General features: G+C 36.6%; 1 protein-coding gene across 5 annotated transcripts; it reads left to right on the top strand.

The window, feature by feature from the left end:
* The first annotated feature begins 353 nt into the window (after nt 1–353).
* On the top strand, nt 354–24,882 carry LOC148952093 (uncharacterized). Of its 5 annotated transcripts, none has more exons than XM_089089536.1 (4): nt 354–373; nt 13,697–13,893; nt 20,980–21,171; nt 23,843–24,882. In XM_089089536.1, the coding sequence occupies exons 2-4, from the start codon at nt 13,716–13,718 to the stop codon at nt 24,616–24,618; spliced, it is 1,146 nt and encodes a 381-aa protein (XP_088945662.1). In that variant the 5' UTR covers nt 354–373; nt 13,697–13,715; the 3' UTR covers nt 24,619–24,882. The 5 variants fall into 5 exon arrangements, with proteins under 5 accessions (XP_088945662.1, XP_088945658.1, XP_088945657.1 ...); XM_089089532.1 differs by lacking the exon at nt 354–373 and adding an exon at nt 414–555; XM_089089531.1 differs by lacking the exon at nt 354–373 and adding an exon at nt 414–569.
* The last annotated feature ends 2,339 nt before the right edge of the window (nt 24,883–27,221 follow it).

Genomic DNA, 27,221 nt, shown 5'->3' with positions numbered 1-27,221 from the left:
CGAGTTAGTTTCTTTGAACTATATTTGCAAATATCTCTTGCGAAACCTGCGAAGCAATAATTTTATTCGTTATAATTTTCAACTTTGCTTTTTACTTCCTAGAGAAAACTATATTTCTTATAGCTAAACAAATATTTTTAACCACTTTTATTCAATAAATTATTTACCAAACGGAGACGGCTTACTAACCCAAATTAATTATTCAAAAGTCAGCCCCAATTTCCATTTGTCAATGAATCTATTTGTAGCATAAATAGCTCTCAATGAATCAGTCTCTATTCGCTAAAGATGCCTATAGATAAAGTTATAGAGTTTTCTTGTTTTACCGGTTTAGCAGCCAAAAATTTTAAAGAATAAAACCTGGCTAAGTTTGGTAAGTTAGTATCAACTCGGATTCTTCTTTGTAAATACGCCACATGTATTGCTAGTTCATTATCCTTGAACTTGTATTTTGTCGTTTTAATAAAATCAAGGTCAAAATAGCGTGGCTTCAACGTTTACTTTTACAATTTATAATCCGATACAATTTTATTCAGTTGATGAGTGGCGGTGCTGGTGAGTTTTAACTGGTAATAGAACTTTTTTCTAAATGTGAGTAGTTGTTTGAGTTGAACTGTCATGGGAAGCTCAAATATTTCGTTTGTGTTTTTTTTCTGTTTTAGAATTTAAGACTCAACTAGGCCTACTTTGCCAAAATTATAGACTAGGCCCCAACTAACCTATTGTGATTGGATTTAGGCAGACTTTTGTTCAATTAGGCTATGAAATAGCCTACCGGAAGTGGCTTGTGGCCAGAAATACCCAGGATTTTTTACGGAGATTTTTTTCGGTGGGGGGGGGGGATTTACACAAAGAAACGCATACAAAATTTGCTTATATCTATTTTGTTACTTTTTTACAAGTAAAAAAAACATTTCGGGAGGGGTTCACCCCCCCCCCCCCTCTGGGTACGGCCTTGCTTGTGGCCAATGAAAGGTAAATGCATAGACTAGTGGTTGACCACTTCAAAAAGGAAACCTGCTAAATAAATAAATATTAGCACCATTAGACTCCTTATTTTACTAGCCTGTTTCTAAATATGGTACTGATGCATTATGCGGGCACCGCTGTATACTGTATGTGGAATGTCAAACGGTAAATGCTGCTGCCAAGCGGGAGAGACAGATACCCGGTTATAATAGTTTATGAACAAAATGATCAGAATTACAAGATTTACAAGTTACAATTATTCGCCCAGAATGCTGTATTGTAATGCCTTTCACCTACCTTGGTTAGTTTATTTTCATATTAGATCAATTCCACTCTTAACAACTGTTTTAGTACCGGGTATCTGTCTCTCCTGTTTAACCGTATCATTTTCTGTTTGACATTCCACATACAGTACATAGCAGTGCCCACATAGGTACCAGTAGTCCAGTACCCTGAGTATGCTGGTCATTTTCTGACAATGCATCCGCCCCCCTGATGGTCCCAGATAGGCTATTTAATTGCGCCAAGTTATGATGGAATGCGGATAAAATGTTATTTGAAATGTTTCAAAGAAATGGATAACAAGAAAAGATAATTGAAAATTCACTCGCAAATGCACCCCCTCCTCCTTGTGGTCTCATAAATAGCCTTGGATGAAAACAGTCAACGCAAACAAGGAAATTCTTACCTTATAATGTAGTATGCTACATGGTTGTATTTATTACATTATCATATTACTTCCATCATTATCTGCATCCCTAAATCATTTAAATAATAATCGATTCCCTACAGGTCTGAAATTCTTTGACAGTCAGATATAGGTTATCTAATTGTGGTTAATTTGGAGATATTTCCGTTACTGAGCTAAGAATTTGGTGAACATACCACATCATATCTTCTTTCCCTTGTTCTCTCTGAACATAATAATTTTTTTTACACGGAATTTCAATTATAAGCCCTATATGGACCCTTAAAAATGACATTTTTCTCTTATTTTTGGCTATAGAAAAGTGTTAAAACAATAATTCTTCCTTCATAATATGTAAAACAATTGTAGTTAACATATTTGGACTAAAGATACACTATACTTGATTTTGCAGAAAATAGGCGTATTCCCTACCCCCTTCTCCCTTGGAAAATTCCGTCGCTAGTTGCGCAAAAGTTTTTAGCGTTTTCCAAAAGCTTGTTGTTCCAACTCAATGGCCCTGTATTTCGACATTCATTCTTAAAGAACTGAAACAAAAGGTTAAGCTCTAGCGTGACGAGTGTGTGGGGGGGGGGGGTTGAGATCGAGACAGCCCCCTTCATATACAGTATATTTTCTGCCCGTTTTGAAGTTTTAATGTCGCTCCTTAATTTCAGTTGAAAAAAAATATTTTCGTAAATTTTAATTTCAGACTGTTTTTCACATTATGCCAGGTCCAACCAAGATCTTTTGTGGGCTAAGGGCCCTACCCCCCCCCCCCCCTCCAACATTTCTTGCTGCTAAATTGCATGCGCCAATAATTATAAATTGATTGGTAGCGTCCCACTTTTTCAGTTTTTCCACTTAAGAATTAAAATTTAGGAGTGTAATCATTATTCTGGACAAAATTTGAACATTTTCGATGAAAATTAGTCAAAATTTTTTGATGTCATAGCATTGAATAAGTTCATATGAATGTTTTTACTACAGAATTTCTGGTTGACGAAGAGGGGTATTATTAGCTTATGTGAGTGGAAATTCTGCATTTCGTTTGATCTTCTACACGGTTGGAGCTATTGCGTTCTCTACGATAAGGTTCTCTGATGTTTACATATGTTTAAATACATTGGACCTTTGTATATTAACAGGGAGGTCCTTACGTATTATACCGACCACACTTGTTCTTGATCTATTTAAATCCGCTTTCTCTGTGTGCATTCGGAGATAATCAGCTTAGCCTGAACCAGATAAACTGCTTTGCAGGTACATTTTAATTAAATATTTAATATATACAGTTGGCTAGGTTAGGTATTTAATATAATACATTCTGCTCGGCCTACTTTCCATAATTTTCTGTTGCAGTTTCCCTAATTTTGTTACTAAAGTATTATATTTTCATCATATTTTGGTATATTTCGTTAGGATTAACCTAACTTCAATTCTTGGGTGTGGTAGGTGTAATGGTTATTCCAGACCAAAACGAATACGTAAGTACCAACAGGGAAACAGAAATATTACTATTTAAAATCGCTCAAAACAAAGCTCCTGGTAGCATTCTGCTCATATTTTCATTTTTACTTAAGTGTCAATATCATAGAGGTAAATCCAAAGTTCTGAAATTCAAGTTTTGTCTTTTCCGCAAAATAAACGCTATTTTTCACCAGAAATCCAGATAATCCGAGGACATAAAACTTACTTCTCAAGTTATCCTTTCAGAAAATCTAAGTTCATTTTCCCAGTAAGTGGTGTAAGGGCTTTGATGAGAGTGTTGTCAAATTCCTATGTTAAAACTCCTATTCGGCAGATATGTAAACAGCCCCATGTTCAATATAGCTAATTGTAGTTAATTACAATTACCAATTTAATAAGCTCAGTTATTGTGCTTTGTTGAACGCCGTTTGAATAGAAAAAATAAATTTATGTGAGTAATTTGATAATTGGAAGAAATGGTCAAAGTCCAGTGGTCTCACTGTTTGTCTATATGCCTATGGTGTTCCTAATGTACAAAAATTAGAGTTGAAATAAAAATAAACGTTAATGGTTAAAAATCTTCCAGGTTGATAACACTTTTTGAGAAAGGTTCTAAGAGGTAGATTTTTCGTTTGCCCTAGCACTTCTAATTGTCGTTCTTGTTTGGATTGTCATATAGACGCTTTTGCGTAATCTCTTCACTGGAATGGAATTCCGGGCCCTGCAGCGGGTTGTTGGAGCTGAGTTTGAACTCGGGGTCCCGTATTACCGAGCAGAGATTGTTCCAACTGCGCCACTACTACTGCAAGAATTTCTATCTAGATTCTAGATAAGGAAGAATCGCAGCTTATTGAGTTCTGACGAATAGTAAGCAAATGATTAATTCAGTAGGTTTCAACAAGTACTATTACAATACAATACAATCCGGTACTGAATACAATCCGGGATACTTTCGTGTTGTCCCGGCCACACTAAGAAGTGAAGCTAGGTTAATCATAATGAAATATACCAAAATATGATGAAAGTGTAATATTTTAGGAACACAATTATGGAAACTACAACAGAGAATTTTGGAAAGCAGGCCGCCCAGAACGCATTTATTAAATACCTAACTATATTGAATAACGGTACTGTTCTATTAGCTGGGAAACGCGCGAGACAGACAAGTCGAGAAAAGCAAATATCAAATAGGCATTACCCGGTAATTGCTATCCCACGCTGTAAAAACAAGGAGTATCTCATTCCGGGAACTATATTTAAACGTTAGTTTTTTGGAGTTTAGGGGGAACAAAGGTAGGAACCTAGGTTAGGTTACGTATTTAATATATGCTATGCTTTTCCCCCACCCCCCTAATGAGCAAATATATAGCCCAAATTTGTTTCTAAACAATTATATTTTTATCCTATTTTGTTTTATTTCATTAGCATTAACGAAACTTCACTTCTCGCGTGTTGCCCGGCTAATATAACAGTGCCTGAATAACTAACCTATTCTAATTCAGTAATTATAATTGCCTATTCAGCGCCAGAATTTACAAATCAAATTGCAATACGCTTATCGAACGCGTGGCATGGACTATGGGATAGAGTGGAAACTGGCGCTAGTGTCGAAAGGTAAAATCACCAGCGCTATTTAGCATTGGGCAACTTTGCTGAACTCAATACTGCCGCATAATAGTCTTTTAGAGGAGGGTGAAGAAATCAAAAATTAACCCAGTAGCCCAAGCCTATCAACTTTGTCAGCTAGCCTTCTAAGCATCCTAAGATTTTTTCAAGCTTAGTCAACCTAGGCCTGCTATGTACTGACTGATTTTTTTTTTGTTCAGATTGTTTTTGGAGATGAAAATGCTGATTAATTATCGCTTGCAGAAATTTTAGCTTTAATCCTATTGTATTGTTAACTAACAATTATAAATATTCATTTTCTTTGACATTTTCATTTTTTTAAAATAACGAAGTTGTCATGTGTTACACTCGAAGTAGTACTGGTAGTTTTTAATCCTATGTTCCCATGTTAAATCGTCGAGGTGTAATCAACGATCTTTGTTTGTAACCACAAGTGTCTAAAAACGAATAAATTTTTATGTGGTGGATCAAAAGCAGCGTTGTTGTCTTTGAGATTGTTGTAGAAAACTTATCTGAAGAAGCACTGCACAAAATATGACTGGTTACCCCCCCCCCACCAAAAAAGAAGCTATTTTCGCATAATTCGCCGTTTTGTTTGCTGTTTCGGCAAGTACGCATTTTATTTCCCATAATTTGCAAAGTTTTATTCATATTATCTGCAAATGGTAATGATGATGACGAAACGAGACGTTTATTCCAAACTGAGTCGCTCTTCCCGCTGATTGCGTCCAAAGTCAGTTCGAAACGGGGATAATTTTTATGAACTAAGTAAAATACCCAAGATTTTCACTCAGGTACTTACGTAGAAAAATGAAACGACATAAGAATCCTGATTTAAAAATAATAACTTCACTTCAGATCCAGCAGAGAAATATTAAATTGATTACTCTGATGCGAAAAAAATATTAAAGAATCTGTTTTTTAGGTTTACATCCCCCCCCCCCTATGTTGAAAAACGAAGGAAATTGCTTTTTCGCATCTGTAGTAGTCTTCCCTTTTTTCGCCGGTGCTAGCAGGTTATCAGATGGTCCTAAAGGGATGGTTTAAGCTTATTCAAAAGCTAATGCTCATTTTTACATGCTAATTATAAATTTGTCTTGGCACCACCAGAGAGAGGTGCCATATTGCACCAGAAATGACACTATTTCCAGAAGGGAGATTTCTAGGAAACACACCGTTGCATTGTTGAAATCACTATCTTTGAAACCCATTGGCTAGAGATTTGCAGTCCTTCCATCATGGTTGCTGCAGCAGCTATCTGGTATTAAGTGAGTCGCGGCCCATTCTAGCCGAAATTTGCACTACACGTTTTCAAGGAAACTGTCTAAAGAACAAACATCCCCAAAGGACGTTAATTCGGAAACAGTAATTATTATATGGATTCAACTGAATAACAATTTGTAATATTGGAAACAAACTTTTCAGAATCAGGGTTGCAGCGATAGATCAGACATAGTAAAGAGCGAACCGTGATCAATAGTAACCAACATTTAAAGACCCGTTTTGAAAAACAACTGTATAGTGAGAAAAAATCACCTTTGAAGCTGATTAAGAAGTGATAACCATTATTTCGATTAATATTAATAGTAAAAGTTTGTGGAAACAAATTTATGGGAATATCAAAAAAGTTTGAAGCCCCTCCAAAATGGCGTTGCATCAAGATGAAAAATGCACCAATAGAATCACGAGGCCAAAACCTTAAAGAAGAGAATTACACCCTCCTCCTCAACTTTGAAAACAAGAAAAATCACTTACATGAGAAGCACTGATTTGTCTCGTATCGAAGGTGTAATCGTGGCGAACCTAGTTGTAGGATGTTGGGAGAGGGCTCATTGGAAAGGAAATCACCATGCGTAGTGCTTTTTTAAGTAAAAAAAAGAGATCATTCCATGACAAGGTGGTGTTGTCTGCCTTTTCGTGTCTTTATTTACTTTCTGCTCGTTTTCCTCTCAATACTCCTAGGGTCCCAGTTTGGGCATTTCGATAATACAGATTTGCAAAATGTGTACCTACCGTGTTTTGATTTCGTCGTGTTTTTATTTGACGTTATTACCGTGTTGGACCGTCTCTATCACTATATATAAATAATATAACAGTAAGATCAAAGCTTATTGATTTTTGGCACTACATCCTCGGCGCATGCAAACAGCTCCTCCCATTTACTCTGTCAATAGCGGGTCAGTGTAAATTTGTCCATCACTGAATAATGGTGCTCTCATTTGACCTGCCATCAGCGGTCCAATTACCCTGGAACACGTATTGTGGCAGAAACGTTCTTAAAATGCCTTTGAAACCAACTCGAGACTTTGCAACCTACTTGTAATTCCGAAAAATATTTAATAATAACATTGCACTTCTAATTGCCTTCTAATTGAGATAGGGAATGATCATACTGGCTTATATTTATATACAGTGGTATTTTGCATGTTATCCTCAGATTTGTAATCAACGAGCTTAGAAATCTTAAACTATTTGCTTTAGTGGAAATCAAATATTATTTCTGGGATGCAGAGCCTACTTGGCATGTTTTGAATTGCGACAGTCATGCTATGATCTTGGTAATATACATAATCCTTTACGCCCATTTCCTAAATAATCTCTGGAGGATCATCAAGTTGAACTCGGTACATGGTGTGTATGTTAGTAAAGTTGGGCGAGGCTGGAGGAAGCAAGGGATCCACTTAGGTCATTCCAAACACACGTATTGAACGTCTTCGCATTATGAAACTTATTTTCATTTTTTAGAGGCCTTTTGTACTTCTGTTTATGTATAAGACAGACATGTTCAAAATTAAAATATGTTGAAGAATTAAAAACTGTCGTTATTTTTTTTTTATTCTTTTGAGTTTCTCGGAAGGGACTGGATGAGGATTGTCTCACTTAGGGTCTTCTAATCATGCCTTTTGGTGACCCTTGTATGGTCTTGATTTCAACAAGATATAATGAACGGCTTTCCACTTTTTTTGCTAAAAAGTATGTATAAGGAATAAAATCTTTAAATGGATAGTTTTCAAAATATAGCCTTTGGGCTTCATAGAATACCCTCCCCCCCCCCCATGAGCCACACATTTGGACCTTTTGACCGTTCTAAAAAATTTAAAAGTGGATGTAAAGTATTTTGTGGAGACGATTATACGATTACCTTCAACTATGCCTGGTTATCTAAGGACCCAATTTAATTAAGGGCTTATATTCATTAGCTGTGATTCTTAGTGACGATTGTACCTTAAAAAACAGGTTTCTTTGCGTTTATTTCTTCTATACGGGGTATCCCTTCTGTTCTCCTTAGGTTGTTTTGTGTGAACAGGTGGTACGCGGATGTTCTCTTCCAAAACCTTATATCTGTATTTTTCACCCATTTGATAAAATTGTGAAGTAGTGATTTTTTTATTTATTTTTGGCTCAGGACAATATTGATGAAGATACAGATAAAACAAAAATCGTGAAGAAAGGAAGAAAACGAGGACAATTAACAGCCAGTGAAAGAATTGAAAAATTATGCAAATATTTTGGTCAAGATACCGCTTGACCGTTCTCAGTGCAGAATAAAACTGATAAAAATATAAAAACCAAACCTTAAAATAAAACACCAAACTAAAATTGGACGACCCTTTCCTAGTAATGCTGAAAGGGTAATAGTTTTATTCTGCACTGAGAACGGTCAAGCGGAGGTCTTGACCGAAATATTTGCATAATTTTTCAATTTTTTCACTGGCTGTTAATTGTCCTCGTTTTCTTCCTTTCTTCGCGATTTTTGTTTTATCATGATTAGCCAGTGTGCTCTCAGAAATTATTTATGAAGATACAGAATTTCGTTTAGAGGTTTCCCGAAGTCTGTTCTCTTCCCGTCTTTGCTATTCTATTTTCTGCTGGACGCAAATACTAAATTTGGTAATTCTAGAATTTCCGCAATATGTTTGGGCTGTGGAAAACCGGTGAAATCAATTTAATTCCTGCAGAATCTAGACCATATCTCAAAAAGCAGTGTAGCAGCATCTTTAACGCCAAATCAAATTTTTGTGGTATTGGCAGAGGACAATCTAGTGCAGGCATAAGATCTGTATGCACAAGTCCTGTGTGTATTACCTACAAGGCTGGCAAATGCACAATCCCCTGCTTAAAACGATGTTTTCTGAACATTTTCAAACAGATAGCAGTTCATTTGAAGAAGCGGCATTATAATTCGTATTTTCAACATGTCTGTGAGGTAGAAAAAAGAATGAACACTAGCAACAATAAAACAATTACGTCATCTTGTGGGTTATACAGGAAGTTGCGTACCTGCGAACCGCTTGAGATGAGTTTCTTTATTTGAAGAATCAATAAAAGGTTGAACGGCCAGTTTGACATCCAATTTTTTTTTTACTATTCTTGGACCGGAAAATGGTGTTATGCATTAGTATACGTCTGACGTTACAATACAATGTACCATTAGACTTGAATAAGCTAAGATACTTGATTTGGAGTATATTCAGAACGTTCAACTGGTAACATAATCAATATATTAATTTTATGAAAATTTCTTGCAAGTTTTTAGCCTTAGCTAATAATGCTGATTCAGGCACGTACGCAGGAATTTGTTTCGGGGGGGGGCCAAATCCTTCAAACCCATTATTCTGTGAGAAAAATAAGAAAATTATTGGAAAATGAAAAAAATGTGAGATTTCGGGGGGGGGGGGGGGGGCCCGGGGGCCCCCCCTGCGTACGTCCCTGTGCTGATTAGCTATAGCACCACCTGCGACTACACTTCTGTTTTTGAAGGGCATGGGGACTGGAGCCCGGGGGCGCGCGATAGTCTACAGCAGTGTAATTTACTTATTTAACGCAAGTTTGCGTTAATTAAATTTGCTCCTAGCGCAAGTTTATCGGATCAACCTATTTTACCCCCCCCCCCCCCCCCTAAAAAATCCTGGATCCACCACTTCCTGGAGCCGGTAACCAGGGTTGCTACCGTCAGTAGGATTTTACTAGATCTAGTAAAAGAAAATCTAGTAAATTTAGAGGATCTAGTAAATTTCCCGAAATTTAGTAAAAAGTCATGACTTGTAGCAGGGCCGTATCCAGGATTTTTGTTCAGGGGGGGTTTTACTAATTTTTGACTTTTTCGGGGGGGGGGGTTACTAATTTTTGACTCAGTTTTCGACTAATTTTACTGATTTTTACCTAGGTTTTACTAATTTTCGACTTATTTTCGAGTTGGTCAAAAATTTCGGGGGGGTTCAAACCGGGTAACCCCCCCCTGGATACGGCCTTGACTTGTAGTAACCAAAACTTTTGTTATTTTCCATGAATTCAGGGGAAGAAATTGGGGTCCATTCATTACAAAATCTGATTTTGGTTACATTAGATATTATGGCTACTATTGCTCTCATTTCTGCAATTTCGCAAAAAAACGCTTAAAAATCTCCTTTTCTCTCGGCTTCTTCTTGATACTCGCTTTGAAAGGCCAACTATTTAAAATCAGGACTGGTATGCCGGCTTAATTTGTTTTCAGAAAATTTTCCCAGACTCTCATAACAGCTGCTACGTTTGTTAGTTAGCCTTGTCCCTTTTTAAAGACGCTGCTAGAAACGAACTTTTTCCATGATTGCCCAAGTTCTTTCAACTCTCTGCAGCTTGCCCCATTCAAGTGCAGGAGCAGAGAGACAGTTCTTGATTTTGTCGGTCATCAAAACTAAAAACCGGAATAGGTTAAATGTCTCGAGTGTTTCGTTCCTGATGAAAACGAAGCAACTTGTTCTCAGGTCGTCAAGTGGAGTACATGACTGAACGATCCCCAGCGATTTGACTCGGGCTATCAAGAAATGGAAAAAAGTAGATCCCTTCAGTCAGAATTCGACACTAGGGGATACTTTAGATTCGGATGAGGCCGAGGAAGGTTAAAGCCTTTTAACTGCGATTTCTTTAAATTGTGACTACATATTTTTCTTCTTACTTTTCAATTTGTATGACCTGAAGTGAAATTTGCCTGACCTGAAGAATATTGACACAATGTTATTTTTTTTAAACTAATTATTGTATGTTATATAAGTTTTCTTTTTCTTGACAGCCCTAGAGGTGCACTTTTTGATTTACATATTTTTTAGATTAAACCGGTAGCCGATTACGTCATTTCCGTTTTGAATTGACATAGATTGTATTGATTTTTGATTCCCTTGAATACGAACGAGAGAGAATCCAGACAAAATCAGTTCAAAAAAATCCTAAATTAATTGCTTTAAAATTTACCAGAAATCTTTGTAAACAGCTTATCCCTTATTTAAAGACCAGCCCAATTAGTGTTTTAAAAGTGGCCAATTTTCTCTTAAAAGTGCAAAATTGAAGGGTTTAGATTTCAAACCTTAAAACGGAAACTGGGGACAAATTTCAAAAGCCGCCACTTTCAAACACACCTCAGATTCTAAGCACTCCATTGCCTGAATTGCTTCGTGAATATGAGTTGTAGCTGTTTTTTTTTTCATTTTTTTTTTTTTGTTAATTGTTTTTAATTTTTCAATATATATGAATTCTATGGCTTGAAGACCATTGATAAATTTAAAGCCGGGCTTCACCAGCAGGATTTCCAGATCTAAGATTTAAGACTATTGTTTGACGTCTTGGATACTCCGCATCTGGAATATGAAGCCTATCCAGTAGTGCATCCGAATAATAAAAAAAAGGATTTTTGAACTTATAGGTTTCCGGAATTTTCAATCATACTATGAAAACGAAAGGAAAGAGGAAAAGAGAAAAACAAGAAGAAAAATGGAAAAAACACTGTGGAAATTCTATTGATTATCCTCCTATAGCAAAAATCGATGTTTGATGGTGCGCGTGCGGCGCTAGCCGCACGCGCAAAAATTTTTCCTCTCAGATCTAATAAATTCTTCCAGGCCAGGGTGGCAACCCTGCCGGTAACCGCACTCGTCTGATAGAAAAATCGGTACTTGTCCATTATTCAGAAAACACTCAAGTTGACCCAATTTACAGGTACACCGGTTGAAATAACTGAGACATTAGGCAGATAGCATGGGCGCCCATAAGGGGGGGGGGGACACCCGCCCCCTGGCTGACTAATGCCGCCTTATTTTTATATTTTTGTTCTGAGTTTCCTATTATACAGTTAAAAGTGCCAATTAAATGTGGTTTGCCCCCCCCCCCTGGAATTCAGCTTATGGGCGCCCATGGTAGTTAGATAGGATATATATAATTGGGGCTGTCTATTTGTGCATTCGTGGGCCTGCATAGGCTATATTACCATTACATTTCTTATTTTACGACATCATTTTATGCTCTTAGATTGTCCCATATACAGCCCTAGAATATATATAAACTAAACAACGAAAACCTAATATATATATATATATATATATATATATATATATATATATATATATATATATATATATATATATATAGATTCTTACTTTAAAATGCGCATCATGTTTCTATTAATCACGTTATCTTGTTTCCTTCCAATGTTATCCATATTTGAATTCATCTAAAATAAAGTCAAACAGTTCATGGTAACCAACTGTAAGTAAGGAGCGACCCGGCTCAATAGTAACCGAAACTCTAAAAAATGGAATTTTGATACCAATAGGTACATCAAAAGAATCAAATTTTTATGCTGATTTTAAATATATAAGTTTCATCAAGTTTAGTCTTAACTATCAAAAGTTGCCGAGCTTGAGAATATTTGCCTTATTTTCCAAAAAAGGAAAAACACCCCCTAAAAGTCATAGGATCTTAATGAAAACCACACCATAAGATTCATCGTATCAGAGAACCCTACTGTAGAGTTTTCAAGCTCCTACCTGCAAAAGTGGAATTTTGCATTTTTTGTCAGAAGAAAGATCACGGAAGCATGTTTATTTAATTTTTTTTCCCAGGGGTGATCGTATCGACCCAGTGGTCCTAGAATATCATGAGAGGGCTCATTCGAACGGAAATTAAAACGAACGGAATTTTGTGGCGGGGGTTCAGGGGGAGGGGGTTACCTAGGAGCATCTTTCCATGGAGGAATTTTACATGGGGAAAGGTAATTTTCCATGAAGGGGTTGCCGGATTTCCCAGCATTATTTAAAAAACGATCAGGTAACCCCCTCAGTTGAAGTTTTTTTCAACTGAAAGTAAGGATCAACATTAAAATTTAAAACGAACAGAAATGATTACGTATATGAGGAGGTTCGCTCCCTCGTCAATACTTCGCTCTTTACGCTAAAGTTTTTTTTAGTAGTTTCAAAAGAGCTATTTATTCTAATTAAATGGCCTTTGTGATTCAGATGTTATTCTTACAGAATTGGAGCAAAATTTGAACTTTAGAGTAAAGAGCGAGGTATTGACGAGGTTTTTTTTATTATATAACTTGTTTTGTTTTTTTATTTAATTCTGGTAAATATGAAGCTGGTAAAGAGTTGAGACTGCAGAAAGTCAGCTTTAGCAAAGGGCCTGTGACGTGAGATTAAAGTAACGAGAAATGTATATTTTTTTTAGAGAAATGGGTACTCCCGTACAATCCAGAAAACACTCGAGAAGTTTGGTTAATGAAAGATCAAAAGGTTTCATTGTGCATTATTAGTATTATTTATTTTTGATCCACACTATGCAAAAGTATAATACGTGGAGTAACACAAAGAAAAACAAATAAAAATACAATGCAAATCAAAATTACGTGGAAACTAGATACAGAGTAACACGTAAAAATAAAACACTAAAACAAAAGAGAAAAAACGTAAATAAGGGGAAAAGAGAAGAAAATTCTTCTCTTTATTTTCGACGTTATGCATGTCGAATTTGATTACATTGTTTCTTTGTCTGCACAGATTTTGCTGCGAGACCAATTACTAGGTCTAGGAAAGACAGCAAGAAACCCCTTAGCTGTAGGAACTGAGTTCTATTGATTCCAAGAGAAGTGTCACGGGAACGAATTTTTCTCCTTTGCCAATATCTTTTTCTTTTTTCTAGATTAAACGTTTATTCAGAGATGGGTGTAATGTGGTGGAATTTGAATGCACAGTTTTATGTTGCAATTCAGAATGAAAATGTTGAAGATGCTGGTAAACTTCTTGAGTCTGGAATTGATTGTGATATACGATTTCATGTGGGGAGACAGCGACGACCGGCCATTTGTATCTGTGCTGAACGTGGGAGTATAGCTCTTGGTGAGTTTCATTTTTATCATTTGCGTGCAAAATCGGCAGTCAGTTTTCACATACAGAATACTCTTTGTGTGGTGAATTCCCAATCGATTTCAAAATTTTCCTCTTATCCATTGTTTTTGAGTAAGAAGAATTTAAAAAACTAATTATGAATAATAAATGGTTAAGTTAGTTTGCATAACTTGATATTTTCTGGTAATTTTTGCCTTATTGAAGGTGTAAATGTTCAAAATTAATTAATCCCATATATGAGCCTTTCAAAAGCGAGTCTGACCATGCAGATCCAGCCAGGTCCAACAGGTCTGCTGCCTTTTTTTTTTGTTCAAGGGTTATACACAAGATCGATCCTTGCTTACCAGGTCCAGATTTATCCAGTCTGACTAGGTCTACCAGGTCTGCTATCTTATTTTTAGTTTAAGGGTCTAAACACAAGATTGATCCTTACTGATCAAGTCTGGATTGATCCAGTCTTACCAGGTTTACCCAATATGCTACTTGTTTTTAGTTTAAGGGTCAAAACACAAGATAAATCCTAACATATATAGTCATAAACTGCCAAAAACTCACAAAAAAAAGTTATTTTACCGTTAGACACAACATCTAGCTTTAATAGACAATCTGACTAAGTCCATTCTAAAGTATTTTATATCTAAGGTCAGTCTCCTTTTTTAAGTACACAAAACATAAGTAAATACCAACAAATTTTGGATATCTTTTTATCAGAGGGCATTCAAAGAGAAACCGGCCAAAAATTCCCATTTTGGATTTTTCTCCACTGCTGATTTTATAGATCAGGTCAAATCGGCTTCTAAACTGTTCATATTGACTTCCATTTTTTAGATTTTCCAGTCAAAGAAGAAAGGGCGAAGGAATGAAAAACTATCTATTATTATTTTTAAGTAAAACCATCCATTTATTTCTGGTAATAAGAACAAGCCTTGTATTGTAAAATGGAAGTTTCATGTGGTTTTATTGGATGCACACAGATATTATACTGCACAGACGATCCCACAAGACGTTAGATCTGTCGAATTTCATGGAAATTCTAAAAAATTTGGAATTCAATTTTGACATACTAGTACCGATTCAGAAGTAACACGCTAGATTATTCATTCCCTGTGTTTTCATGAAATGGGGGTTTTGATGTTAAACTGCAACTATGAACTTGAACTGCAACTGAATTGACCTGCAGCTTGGGTTTTAACTCCTGGCGCTTTTGTACACGTTACTCAATTTTGAGTCGTGTTTTGTATCTTCAGCTTGGATATTATAATGAAACATAAGATCAAGACAATTTTCGATATCATTATATTGTAAAATGTATTATATAAGCTGAGTATACGAAAAGCGATGAGACTTAGAGAAAGAGACTTGAGTGCACGAGAAGCCTTACCATCAAGGACATATATAAGGGGGTTCTATTGTCTTTGGATATAAATCGCTGTTGGATTATTTTGTTTCCATCATACCTAGCACAATTTCCTTAGAAGAGGGGTTGAGGTTGAACTTGTATATGCATCCTGGCTTTGCATGAACAGGGATACTTTGAAAACTTCTGTACTAATATTTATTCTGTTCAGCCGTATACCACCTATATTATTATTACAGTTGGCACATTTAAAAAAAAATGCCATTTAATAGTGAGCCAAGTTATTTCGAAATAAAAATTAATATTAAAACAGTTGTCGTCTGTCTTTTCCTTGTTCTATTTAAGTAACAAGGTAAGACGTTGTTTTGTCACATTTTATTGGAATAAGCAGCATCCATTTCTCGAAGAATTTCGCAAGAGCTACAGCCTTAATTAAGAGCTTTAACGAATTCAAGTTCACATGCCAAGATGACTAACTTCGCACCTTTTGTTCCAATCTTTTTAAATTATGCGTAGGATATGTTCATCTCTAATTTTTGTTGTTTATATTGTATTGTCCTTGAATAAGAGCCAAGAATGTTCTTGGGCGAAGGGGGGGAGTGATAAAATCGAAATCCTTTTTTCTATTAACTCAAAATAATGGTAAGCCAAACTGATTTGATTCAGGCACGTAAGTAGAGAAGAGGGATCTAGGGCATTGTCTCTTTCGGAATCTTGATAATATCCCATCTTCTCCCATAATTTGTTTGTTATGTCCCCTCACCCCAAAAAATCATGGCCATCTACCTGTTGTAATTAACCTGTTTCTGTGGAATTTTCTGATTTCTTGGTCGTTTTCACCTGTTTTTTAAACATTAAAAATTACCAAGGGGCTAATAACTGACCGTCGCAGGTGTCCCTTCCTTCGTGCCTCTGGCTGTGCCTCCGTGCCTCCGGCACCACACCTGAAACAGCGTGTTCCTGGAAGCGAAGGAACACAGTTTTATCTTTGGCTTATGGAAAGCCTGCGGAGCGTTTTTTTTACGACGGCAAACTTTATCCTCTTGAGAGGTTATTTTTACGTGGTCGTGTTGTTTACTGCGTTCAAGAGTTGAAATCCTGGGTCCTAAAAAGTGGACATTATACTTTGAACGAGAATTTTATTAACACAAACCTTAACCATTGCCTAGAGATAAATATGCATTCCCTAGTGCTTCTCATTCGTCGATTCAAACGGCTTGGGCTCGAACGTCTTTTCAAACTCTCCGACATGAATAGCTAACCGTGGGAAGATTTTTTTTTAGGAAGATGCGGTCTCAAACCAGCACTTACAGTTCTGTAATAAACTTTTCGTTCCTCCATCTTCTACATCGAATTTGTCGATATGAAAGTATAACGGATTTTGAAGCTCAATATTCTAATGAACAGTTGTCCTTGCCCAAGGGAAAGCGAGCTAGATCCATTGGTGTTGTGTATGTCAGTTCCGATTTTTCTTTGCCCGGGGACGATGAAATCAAGCTCGAGCTAGGGCGAGCTCGTATTGAAAGCCAGCGAATAATGAAAGCCTTGATACCCGACGACGTATTTTCTGCTTTCGGTCACCAAGTACCGAATGTTTGTCTTTCTCTACTTCACGACAGTGACTCAGACGATGACTCAGAGGAAAATACTCTGTCCGATAAGCAGGAAAAGGCTTCCGCGACCAGGGTTGCCACCCTGACCTGAAAGAATTTACTAAATTGGAGCGGAAAAATTTACTAGATTGCATCTGTTTTTACTAAATGCTCAAAAAAAAATTTTTCGCGTGCGGCTCCGCCGCACGCGCACTATCAAGCATCGATTTGTACTATACGAGGATAATCAATATGATTTTCACAATCTTTTTCCTTTTTTCTTCTTTTTTTTTCTTTTTTTCTTTTTCTTTCGTTTTCATAGTATGATTGAAAATTCCGGAAACCTACAAGTTCAAAAATCCTTTTTTTGGATATATATATATATATATATATATATATATATATATATATATATATATATATATATATATATATATATATATATATATATGTATAATGTTACATTTCTACTTACTTTTAATTTCTCTCAACAGGCAGCTTTTTACTCAATAAAAATTTTCAAACTGAGGAGATTCACCTAATCACCTTGGGTGGTTGGCTTTTGTTTCGATTCCAATAGATTCCCAATCATCAAAAATCCAAGTGTTATTATAGCTTAATTTTTAGTTGGTAAGATTTGATACACAGAAAGCTGATTTTGTCGACCTTTAGACGCCGGAAGTGAAGTGTTTGTTTATGAAAATAGGTGACTGCTTGTCTGTCTCTGAGACAGACAAGCAAAATTGTAAATTGTAAAACAGACAAGCAAAAATTGTAAATTGTCATATGTTTATGATAATTTTTTTTCATGAATTCATGGAAAATAAAAAAAAGTTTTGTTTACTCTAAATCAAGACTTTTTACTAGTTTTTACTAGATTTCGGGAAATTTACTAGATCCTCTAAATTTACTAGATTTTTTTTTTTACTAGATCTAGTAAAATCCTACTGACGGTGGCAACCCTGTCCGCGACTGACACTGAATCGGGTCCGGAAAGGGACGGCATCTTTGAAGATTTGCCAGTGATTGCTCACTGTGTGAAACACCAAGTTGAGAAAAATTGGATTAGTGAGCCTGTGACGAACATGAAGAATTCTAGGTTTTGTCTTGTCAAAACTTCTGACGGCTCAATAACACCAATAAGAAAATCCACGCTGTTGTGGCTTCTGAGGGCAAGCTCTGAGAAGCTGAGTAGTGACCGATTAAAACGGGTGATGGTCCAGGGCCGACGAGTAGGACTACGTGAGTCGCCACAAACCAATGCAGAGGTCGGTGTGAAATCGGAATTGCGTATCGGTGAATGGTACGTTTACAGACCGGTTGGCAGGGGAAAGAGAGTATTAGTTGGGCGGGTCGTACAGTTTGGCTACTTGTCTGGGCGAAGATGCCACTCTGTTGACACGCAGAATATGGCGATGCCGTTCCCTGACGATATAGGAATTCTGTGCCAGCGGTTCCGGCTGAATGCTGATCTCACATTAACTGCCGCGTTGGTAGAACAGGGTTACTGTAACTCCAGCCTGTATATCATGCATTCAGCAGAACCCGTTTCTATGGAAATCGGCACCAACATTGTCTTTGGCTTTGACTCAGACGTCTTCACAAAGCTGAATTCATTTATCCAGAAGAAAGGGTTCCACTTTTTTGATGTCTCGTCAGCATCGCAATCATCATGTTAAAAATGGCACCTAAACCCAAAACTGACCTCAAGACCATAACCACCACCATCGCCATGTTCTGTGTGTCAACAGAAGCAATTTTGTTTAACATTTTTCAGAGGTAGTTGTTATTTTTTTCCCTCTCCTCCTCCTCTCCACTCGGGGATATTTTAATACAAAAACATATAAATCTTACAACTTTATACATAATCATATAAAATAAACTTCAAAAAAAAAAAAAAAAAATATTATATACCAGTCAATTTATCAGTGGACATGAAGGCACACTACCATTTAAATTTTTTCTTGTCAAATATCTGTCGCTCCCCCCGTTCCAGGGTGTCCTCCCCCCTCTAGGAGACGCTTTTCCAGTGGCATTTGTACTTCAATTTCTTAAAATTCATATCCTTCAATTTTCACTAATACGAATTCGAATTTTAAAGGTGGTCTTCCAAAAGGCTTACTCTTACAACTTTAAAATTTTTTAACACAAAAAAACTATTTGCTCTCCCGTAGACGGGGCATCCTGCGTCCAAAAGAAACACATTCTTGGGTTGGAACTTTTTTAATTCTTTTTTTTCAGCAATTTTTACTACCAAAATTAATCAACAAAAAAAAAAAAAAAATACAACCAACCCATCAAAAAAAAAACAAAAAAAACATTAAAACCAACGTGTACTTGGGTCCAGAACTGAACAGAAACTTGAACCAAGTCTCCAACGGACGAGGAGGCCACCCACGGCGGGGCTGGTCCTTCCAGCTCAAGTGCATGTGCCCCTCGTCCCCTATTCGCTTGAGTTCTTGATATAATTTTATGAGTCGAATGCATTCCGAGATCTAGGGCAGCGGAAGCGATGAATACCATCGGAAAACTTGTTATGCTCAACAGAAGACTTAGTAGTAGAAGACTTAGTGTTTATACTTGTGCTAACCGAGCTTAGTTTGATTTACTGGAGCTCATTTGTGCAGTTTCTTAGGGTTGTCATTTGAGTTGTGATTATCGAGATGATTACTGAAACGTACCAATAAATATCTGAGAAACTAGTTATTTTTTTTGTTGTTGGTTGCTTTACTTAGTGCTTTTTACTAATAACTTGGTAGTAACAGTTTTTCTGACTGTTGCCTTGCAGTTTTCTCTTCAAATACCCAAAGGCCTGGGTTTAATACCAAGAAAGTTGGATTCTAAGTACATTCGGGAAAAGGGGATCTGTGTTTCTTCCGGATTCTTTCGTGTCAAAGCAGCAGATTCCTTTTTTTTTTAGTACAATTAAGAATCCGAGATCCAAGGGTGCGTCTTGGCACAGCCACTAAACAGAAAAGCAGGTATGATAAAAGGGAAAGGGACGTGTGAAGACATGATAAAAGGCAACTTTTACCGCTGGCCAAGCCATATTGAATAGTGCTGCGAAGCGTGACGTCAATTCTTGGGCTGGAAATTCAAATAACGATGAAACGTGGATGCGTAGACACGTTTTTTCGGACCTTTGGCGAATTGTTTTGGCCTAAAATATTTGTCGTAGATCCTACTAATCCACCAGAACGTTTTCACGTCGAAATAATACTAGGAAAATTGACAATCAGTTGTTAGTTACAACTAGAAACCACGTTTCACGGTACTTTGAATTTCGCACCTTGCTTTTTACGTCATCACCGCGCAGCCTTATGTTATATAACTTAAAAACCGTGTTCCGGGATTTTTTTTTGAAGAAAATCAGAATTTTATTTTTGAGCTGGTGGCAACGCTGCATGTGTAATAGGAAAGTGACACCATCAGTGCCATCGTAGGGTTACCTAGTTTTTGCATGGATATCAACAACTTGCAGTCCTCCGTTCTTCTTCTTTAGGTACGTATCAGTTGTTTTCAGTCTTGGGGGTTCTTTTCCTTGCCAAATAAACCCGTAAATGATTTTTTCCAAGTTTTAAAAGATCGCTTTTGAAGGTGCTGAAATATTCGACAGATACCGAATAACAGGCAAGCTGTATATATTTACATATTGCGCCCTTTAGAATATTTTATAAGTTTCCTTCCCTGTCCATTTTTAATGCCTCCGGCATGCCTCCGTGCCTCATGCCTCCAGGTGTCCCTCAAAATGCCCAGTTGTTAACCCCTCGAAAATTACCTCTCTCACCCCTGAAATATATTCCTGTGAACCGACTATATCCACCCCAAAAAGACGCCACAAGTACGGTGCATCAGTTATGTGATGTTGGAGAAAATATGATGTTAATGAAATATAAATAAATAAACTTCCCAATAAAATACCTTGGGCGTGAGCTGTACATAGTGAATATATTTTTTTTCTTCTTTAAGACAATCTGTTGCTAGTTATTACTGACACTAGCCTAATATACGCTCAAAGAGATGACGTCTCAAATCCAAAAGGGCATTTTCTTTAGTTACCCTCACATAGGATAGCATGATTAATGGTGTTTGTAAGATAATTTTAATGTAGTTATTGTTATCTTTTAGCTAAGCTGCTTCTTTCTTGGGGTTGTTCTGTAAACCAATCGGATGGAAACGGCTTTACGCCACTGCACTTAGCAGCTGCAAATGGATATACCGACGTAGTTCAGCTTTTGATAAAGTCCAGGGCACATCCTAATGCAATTAATACGCAGTCACAGACTGCGCTACATTTAGCTGCCCAACGCGGCAGCCACGGTAAGGCCTTTTTTATAGTGAGCTGGTAGTCATTATCATATTTCATATCATACATTCACATATCATAAAAAATGATATGTGAATGCTGCTTCCTCTTATTGTGCATATACATGTAAAAAAATCTGTGTGTTAATAATTCCATGGCAGCCCTTCAGAAGTCAAGTATATTCATTCCACTTTTTAAATTTTATGATATTTTAGCGTCAATTGTATTTAATTGAAACTTAATTATACACCTTTGTGAGGAAATTCTCTAACAAGTAAGGATTAATATCAAAAACTGGAAACATGAATTTCTAATTGAACACAAAAAGCAATCTATACTTGAATACCAATACGAAAAATGCTTTATATAAAAATGTACTTAATCACATTTTCCTTACATATCAAATTTTCTTTGCAGCAGATCATTATCATACAATCAAAACCAGCTATATTTTGCTATTTCCTATGATTATTGTTTAAGTTAATCGATGGACTGTTATTCATTAGTTTTTATTTTTATTTAATTTTTTTAGTTATTTTTCCAAATAAGATATAAAATTGTGGATACTCGCTATTGTGATAAATAGGTGCAAAGGAAGTTTTTGTACAATGACTGGTTAAATAGAATAAATAATAACAAACAAAGATAAGTTCAGACAAAGAAAATAAAGTTCATATTTTATATGAAGAAAGGAAAGAAACGCGGGTTTCCCCCTTCAAACTAGAACTAGGTAGCTTTCGGCGTCCAAAACCAAACGCACTCGCCAACAGTGAACTAGTAAAATCCAAGATAACATTTCACTCGAACATCTAAACTGCGTGTCCTTATATTCGGTTGAGGAAAGGCTGAAAAAGCCTGAGCACGAGATTATAATAAAAACCTTGGATGGCACAACATCGCCCCTCACACTGATATAAGTAGTGGCGGTTCTTGCCTTTCTTGTGCCCGGTGCAAAATCTTGATTTTTTGCAAAATTCTCACCTATTAATAAAATTTTCATTTATTAAAAATGTTCTATTTAGTAAAATTTGACTTTTCTTACTTTAGCCTCTGCAAAATTATAGATTATCTTGTCCTAAATGATTGGTTCTATTTCATCGCGTTCAATAGTCATTAATGCTTAATCATTTAGTCACTCCTGGCCCATAGTTGATCTGGGATACGTTCATATTAATTTAAGTTTACTAAAGGACCACTCATTACTGGCCACCAACACTGCAATCGCTAACTGATAGGCAACTTCTACGTTTGCGAAGACCCTTTCATCTCCGTATTGCACAATTAGTTCTAACACACCTATAAGTCTATTTAAGGAAATGTATCGGTGTTGAATTATTTGTTTCATATCTTGGAGTTCGTGGGACAACTGAATCATTGAAATATTTTTCACCAAGTTTAAGGCAATTGGGTTTAACATCATCGACATTTGTGTCATCTTGAAATAAATGTATTAAGCAAAAATCCAAAATTTGCTTTCAAATCTGAAATTTTGCGCCCTTGAAATTTTTGCGCCCCAGCCCCGCCTAAAACCACCTCTGATTTCAAGAATAATTTAGGAATTGATAAAAATTCGAATTTTGTCATTATAGTTTCTTCTTTAAGTGGGCCTTCTATCCTATTTTCAAAAGTTCCTATCCGCAAGGCCAGAAATGTCTACATTTGCACTGGTTACATTTGATTACCTTTTACACTTGTTACAGCGTAGAAACGCCTACATAGGAAAAAAATGTCAGCATTGTTCTTCTTAAAATATGGCGCAAAATACTCACCTTCTTGCGTTCGGAGTTGGGGGGGGGGGTATATCGACTAAGGGTCAACTTTGTGTCTCCAATCTTAGAAATTCAAAAATTGAGGTCATAGCCCTTCTTTGTACATCCCGTAATACCTGTTTAAAATCCTTGTCTGATCTTGGGTCCCATGAAATGCAATATGTCTATTTTTTGGATGGGACATTGAACAAAATTGTGCCTCCCGTCATATATATTGGAAATTATGACATACGAGGGATATTCAATTTAAACAAGGTACTAAAAAGTAAGAACCGAGGGAGGACTGAGGAAAGTTTTGACTGGGTTCATTTGTGCACTGAATGAGGACTTAAATCATTTTTGTATCGAGTTAGTATTTAACTTTTAGTTGCTCCGAATGAGGATTTAGCTCTTTTGCACTGAGTTAGTCTGTATGCTTGAGATTCGCTTTTTTACGCACCAAGTTAGGATCTGGTTGCCCTCTGATCGGTTTTGGGCTTTGAAAATGGTTCTAGAACAGAGACTTTGCAATCAAATGACTCCTTCCCCACCCAACTGTAAAGATATGTTCTACATGATGACACCTGGGTGAAATTTATATTGGAGGCATTGGTCTTTACTAAATTACCCCTGTTTGTGTTTAGTACGATTGTTGTGAAAAAAAAAACTATGAAGAAATTGTGGATTCCTTACTCATAAGGTGTTTATTAAAAGTAAAACCAACTTCTTTTTGCTGGTAGGAGGGAGGGAGATGGATTATGTGGTAAATAGTAAGACAGTTGTTGTAGTGCATTACCGATATTGATTGGAAAATAGACCATACAGGTCGTAAGGAATAAGAGGACAGCGTTACATTCGTATTACTAGAAATGGAAAATAAAATCATTTTTGTAAACGTCCCCTGTTAAAAATGTGCTCAATTTTCTTTTCTTTCCAGAGATTGCTAGAATACTGCTCGAAGCTGGAAGTCAAGTTGACCGCGAAGATTCATTTGGTAAAACTCCCCTTATGTATGCTTGTTCCATTGGTTCCTTCGAAACCGTTAAGTGTCTATTAGAAAAGGGTGCTAAGCAAAACCTTAGAGATGTCCATGGTAATTCAGCTCTCCATCATGCCACCGAAAGTAAGTTAGACCCAAGAATTATACATCTGCTTCTAGAATTCGGTGCTGACCCAAATGCAAGAAATTCGGAAGAGCTTGCCCCACTTCATTTGGTCTTGATAAGTCAGCATCGCTTAAACCATGAAAGTTTAAAGGTGATTTTAAACTTTGACAGTAATATCAACCTCCCAACAAAATTGGGACAAACTCCTTTGCATCTAGCATGTCTTGGAAGACATGAGGAATCGGCGACAAGCCTTATCCTTCATGGCTGTAAAATTCATACAAGTGATCATCTTGGTACTACGCCTGTCTTTCTTGCTCTTCGTGATTGCTCATTAAAGCTATTGAAGCTAATGGTAGAAGCAGAGATGCGACCACACTTAAATTCACTGTCATTTTTTACTAACGGTGCTATTAACAGAATGCAGTGCAAAAAAGCTGAGTATTTAAAGGGGGTGGTAACGACCCCTCCAGATCTCCTAAGCCTGTGTCGTCTGTCTTTTCATTTGAATCTCAGACAGTCTGCCAACTCGACCATCGAAACCTGTGATATCCCCGTCTTACTTAAAAGTTACTTACGATTTGATGATGTATTAACTTTAACATAGTTATAGCGTAGCCCGTGTTTATTAAACATCTATCGTTACTGCGGTGATAAAAAAAGACGTGGACCATTTTTCGTCCAATTGGCGTTTATATTCCACTCTTAAACTCAGTTTTGAGTTGCTGCTGTGTCATGTTTATTAGTATTAGTTTTTCAATCCTACCGAGTCTTAAATTCACTACCTTTGGTGATATTCAATAACTGATTGATCTTTAACTTAACTTTTATTTACTATTTATTTCTATTTATTACACTATTACTTGGTTTATCGTTCTTACCCTTTAAATCAAAGGAATAGGTATGCACGGAAAGTTGAACGGGATTAACATAGTTTATTGGCTTCTACAGGCGGAGCGAAGAAGGCAGCTATGAGCTGGATTTTTTTTGTTTCTTGTTTCCCTATTTCAGATTCAGGAATTGCTTAAATCCCTCCTTCCCGTATTTAATCTCTTGAAAACCTCTTTTACACTTAGAATGGTTTGTTGACACCAACAGGCGTTTGTTGCTAACAATTGTCCAAAACAGAACCCGGGCTTTATATTCTGTCGATATGAAAACCGTTCAGGAGGTACTAAAAGACTGCTAATGCAAGATTATTCCTTCAAAATTCGCCATAAATAAAAAAAAGTCATTGAGCATTCAACATTTTTTTAGTGATAGTTTTATTGAGTCCTTCTAAATTGCACTTACTAAGATTTTGCTTCCTCTAGCAGGCATGCACGAAATTATGTAATTCATTTTCCCTCTAGATGATTGGTGAATCAAAATCAAAACCATCAATGAATATTCCTAAATTTTTATTCTATAAACTTGTTCAAATGGGCTGCTAAGCAGTTGCATCATCAGATAAATGATGCACGGCTCTTGGCTACTTGCAGATATTTTTTTTCTATTCGTAGTCGGGATTCTTGATTTGGATTGCATAATGAGTATGCCAATTTGTGTTTTGAATCCAAATGATCCATGGTTATACCATTAGTCTTTGTGTGATACCCAGCTTTCTTAAGTTTATTTTGTCGTTCTGGCAAAATTATTGTCCGCATTCTGCTCGATATTAAGATGGTCTTCTAGAATCCAAATAACAATTTGATTACAAGATTCCTTTGAAAATCAAATTTCAAATCTGATTATAAAATAAAAATGGGGAAATTCAGCAATCCTAAGAAAATTCCTTGACAATAATGTGGTGTGCCGATGTAGCGGATATCCCGTCCCCCACGAGCCCCATCTCTATACCAGGAAGAAAAATCCCGCTCGCGCCACCTCGTACTTGGTGTCGGGGTTGACATGTTACGGTTGCCTAACCAAAACGGGGACTGTGAAAACAACCTTTCCGAGTAACCGCAAGGTATGGAAGTCTTAGCCTCCGGGGTAGTTATAGCTCAGTTAACGACAGAGTATTGTCCTGAATTTTAAGTAAAAAATAGATTTTCTAGGAATGTTTTTTAGCATTTTCTCTACTGTTTTATTTTGGGTTGCCTCTCTGTCGTAGCGAAATATTAGCATGCATGTATATATAATGAGTTGGAAAACATACATCTGGAAGGTAGATGTGCAGGGCGTCGACTCTTGCTGACAGAAGTGCATCCCCAAATACTAAAAACCATGGAATGGTCAAGGCTTGCGGGGAACGTTCGTGCCTAACTGGACAAACGCTTTATTTGGACTTGAAAAGGAGATATTGATTTATTGCATGGTCAAGGCTTGCGGGGAACGTTCGTGCCTAACTGGACAAACGCTTTATTTGGACTTGAAAAGGAGATATTGATTTATTGCCTGCAGTAGTGGAACCATTTGCTACTCAAATCGTATAAAAATTGCAACTTGGAATGTTAAGAGGTTGAAATAAATATCGTATTGACGTTTTGACTGACGAATTTAGACGGTGGTAAAACATATTAGTGGACGAGAGTCCTCTTAAAGCTTTAACAACAACATCTCTTAGCATAATAAGTATTATGATTTTAAGTACCTGGAGGACAAGTATGGTGATTTTGTGATTGGTGGTAGGAACTGCGTGCGAAGGGGAATGATTTTTTCTTTTATTTTATTTTTTTTTTAGGCCTAGGTTGTATATTTCTGTTGTGAATATGAAATTTTGATATATGCCTACCCTTAGGACAACCTGAACCCAGGTTCTTGGGTCGGTAGTGAGTAAAATGTATTGTCCTTGTGTGTGTTAATAAATTACTATTACTATTACAAAAAAAAAGTGATTTGCTTCCTACAGAAATCAAGGTAATGGGTCTGTAGTTATCACACTCACTCTTATCACCTTTCTTATAAAGCGCTTCAGGAAGTTTTCCAAAAACCACTAGGTACTTTCCTTTTTTCAAAAATCACGCTAAAAGATTTTGTTCGTAAGTTCTTAAAGAAGAACAGTGTGGATTTAGGAAAGGGAGAGAATGCCTTGTCCTAATCTTCACGCTCAGATTAATAATTCAGAAGTGAATAAATAATCATTTTCATATTCAAAAGTGAATAAATAATCATTTTCATACATGTCAGTTTTATAGGGGTAACAGTGATTCCACAGTGAAGAGAATAGTGAAGTATGGTTCTGAAACATGGGCAGACGGAAGACAAAGGAGGATTTGCTAGATGTTC

This window comes from Artemia sp. Qi Xiang Cuo, chromosome 5, assembly GCF_049724085.1.
Source record: "Artemia sp. Qi Xiang Cuo chromosome 5, ASM4972408v1, whole genome shotgun sequence".
NCBI classification, from domain to species: domain Eukaryota; kingdom Metazoa; phylum Arthropoda; class Branchiopoda; order Anostraca; family Artemiidae; genus Artemia; species Artemia sp. Qi Xiang Cuo.
The sequence above is the reverse complement of the archived record's forward strand: the minus strand, read 5'-3'. Positions and strand labels throughout refer to the sequence as shown.

Bases quoted from the DNA above. Each gene is read 5' to 3' on its own strand.
- LOC148952093 (XM_089089536.1), top strand. From the start codon at position 13,716: ATGGGTGTAATGTGGTGGAATTTGAATGCACAGTTTTATGTTGCAATT. The intron at 13,894-20,979 runs GTGAGTTTCATT...GTTATCTTTTAG, and splicing joins ACGTGGGAGTATAGCTCTTG to CTAAGCTGCTTCTTTCTTGG. The intron at 21,172-23,842 runs GTAAGGCCTTTT...TTTTCTTTCCAG, and splicing joins TGCCCAACGCGGCAGCCACG to AGATTGCTAGAATACTGCTC.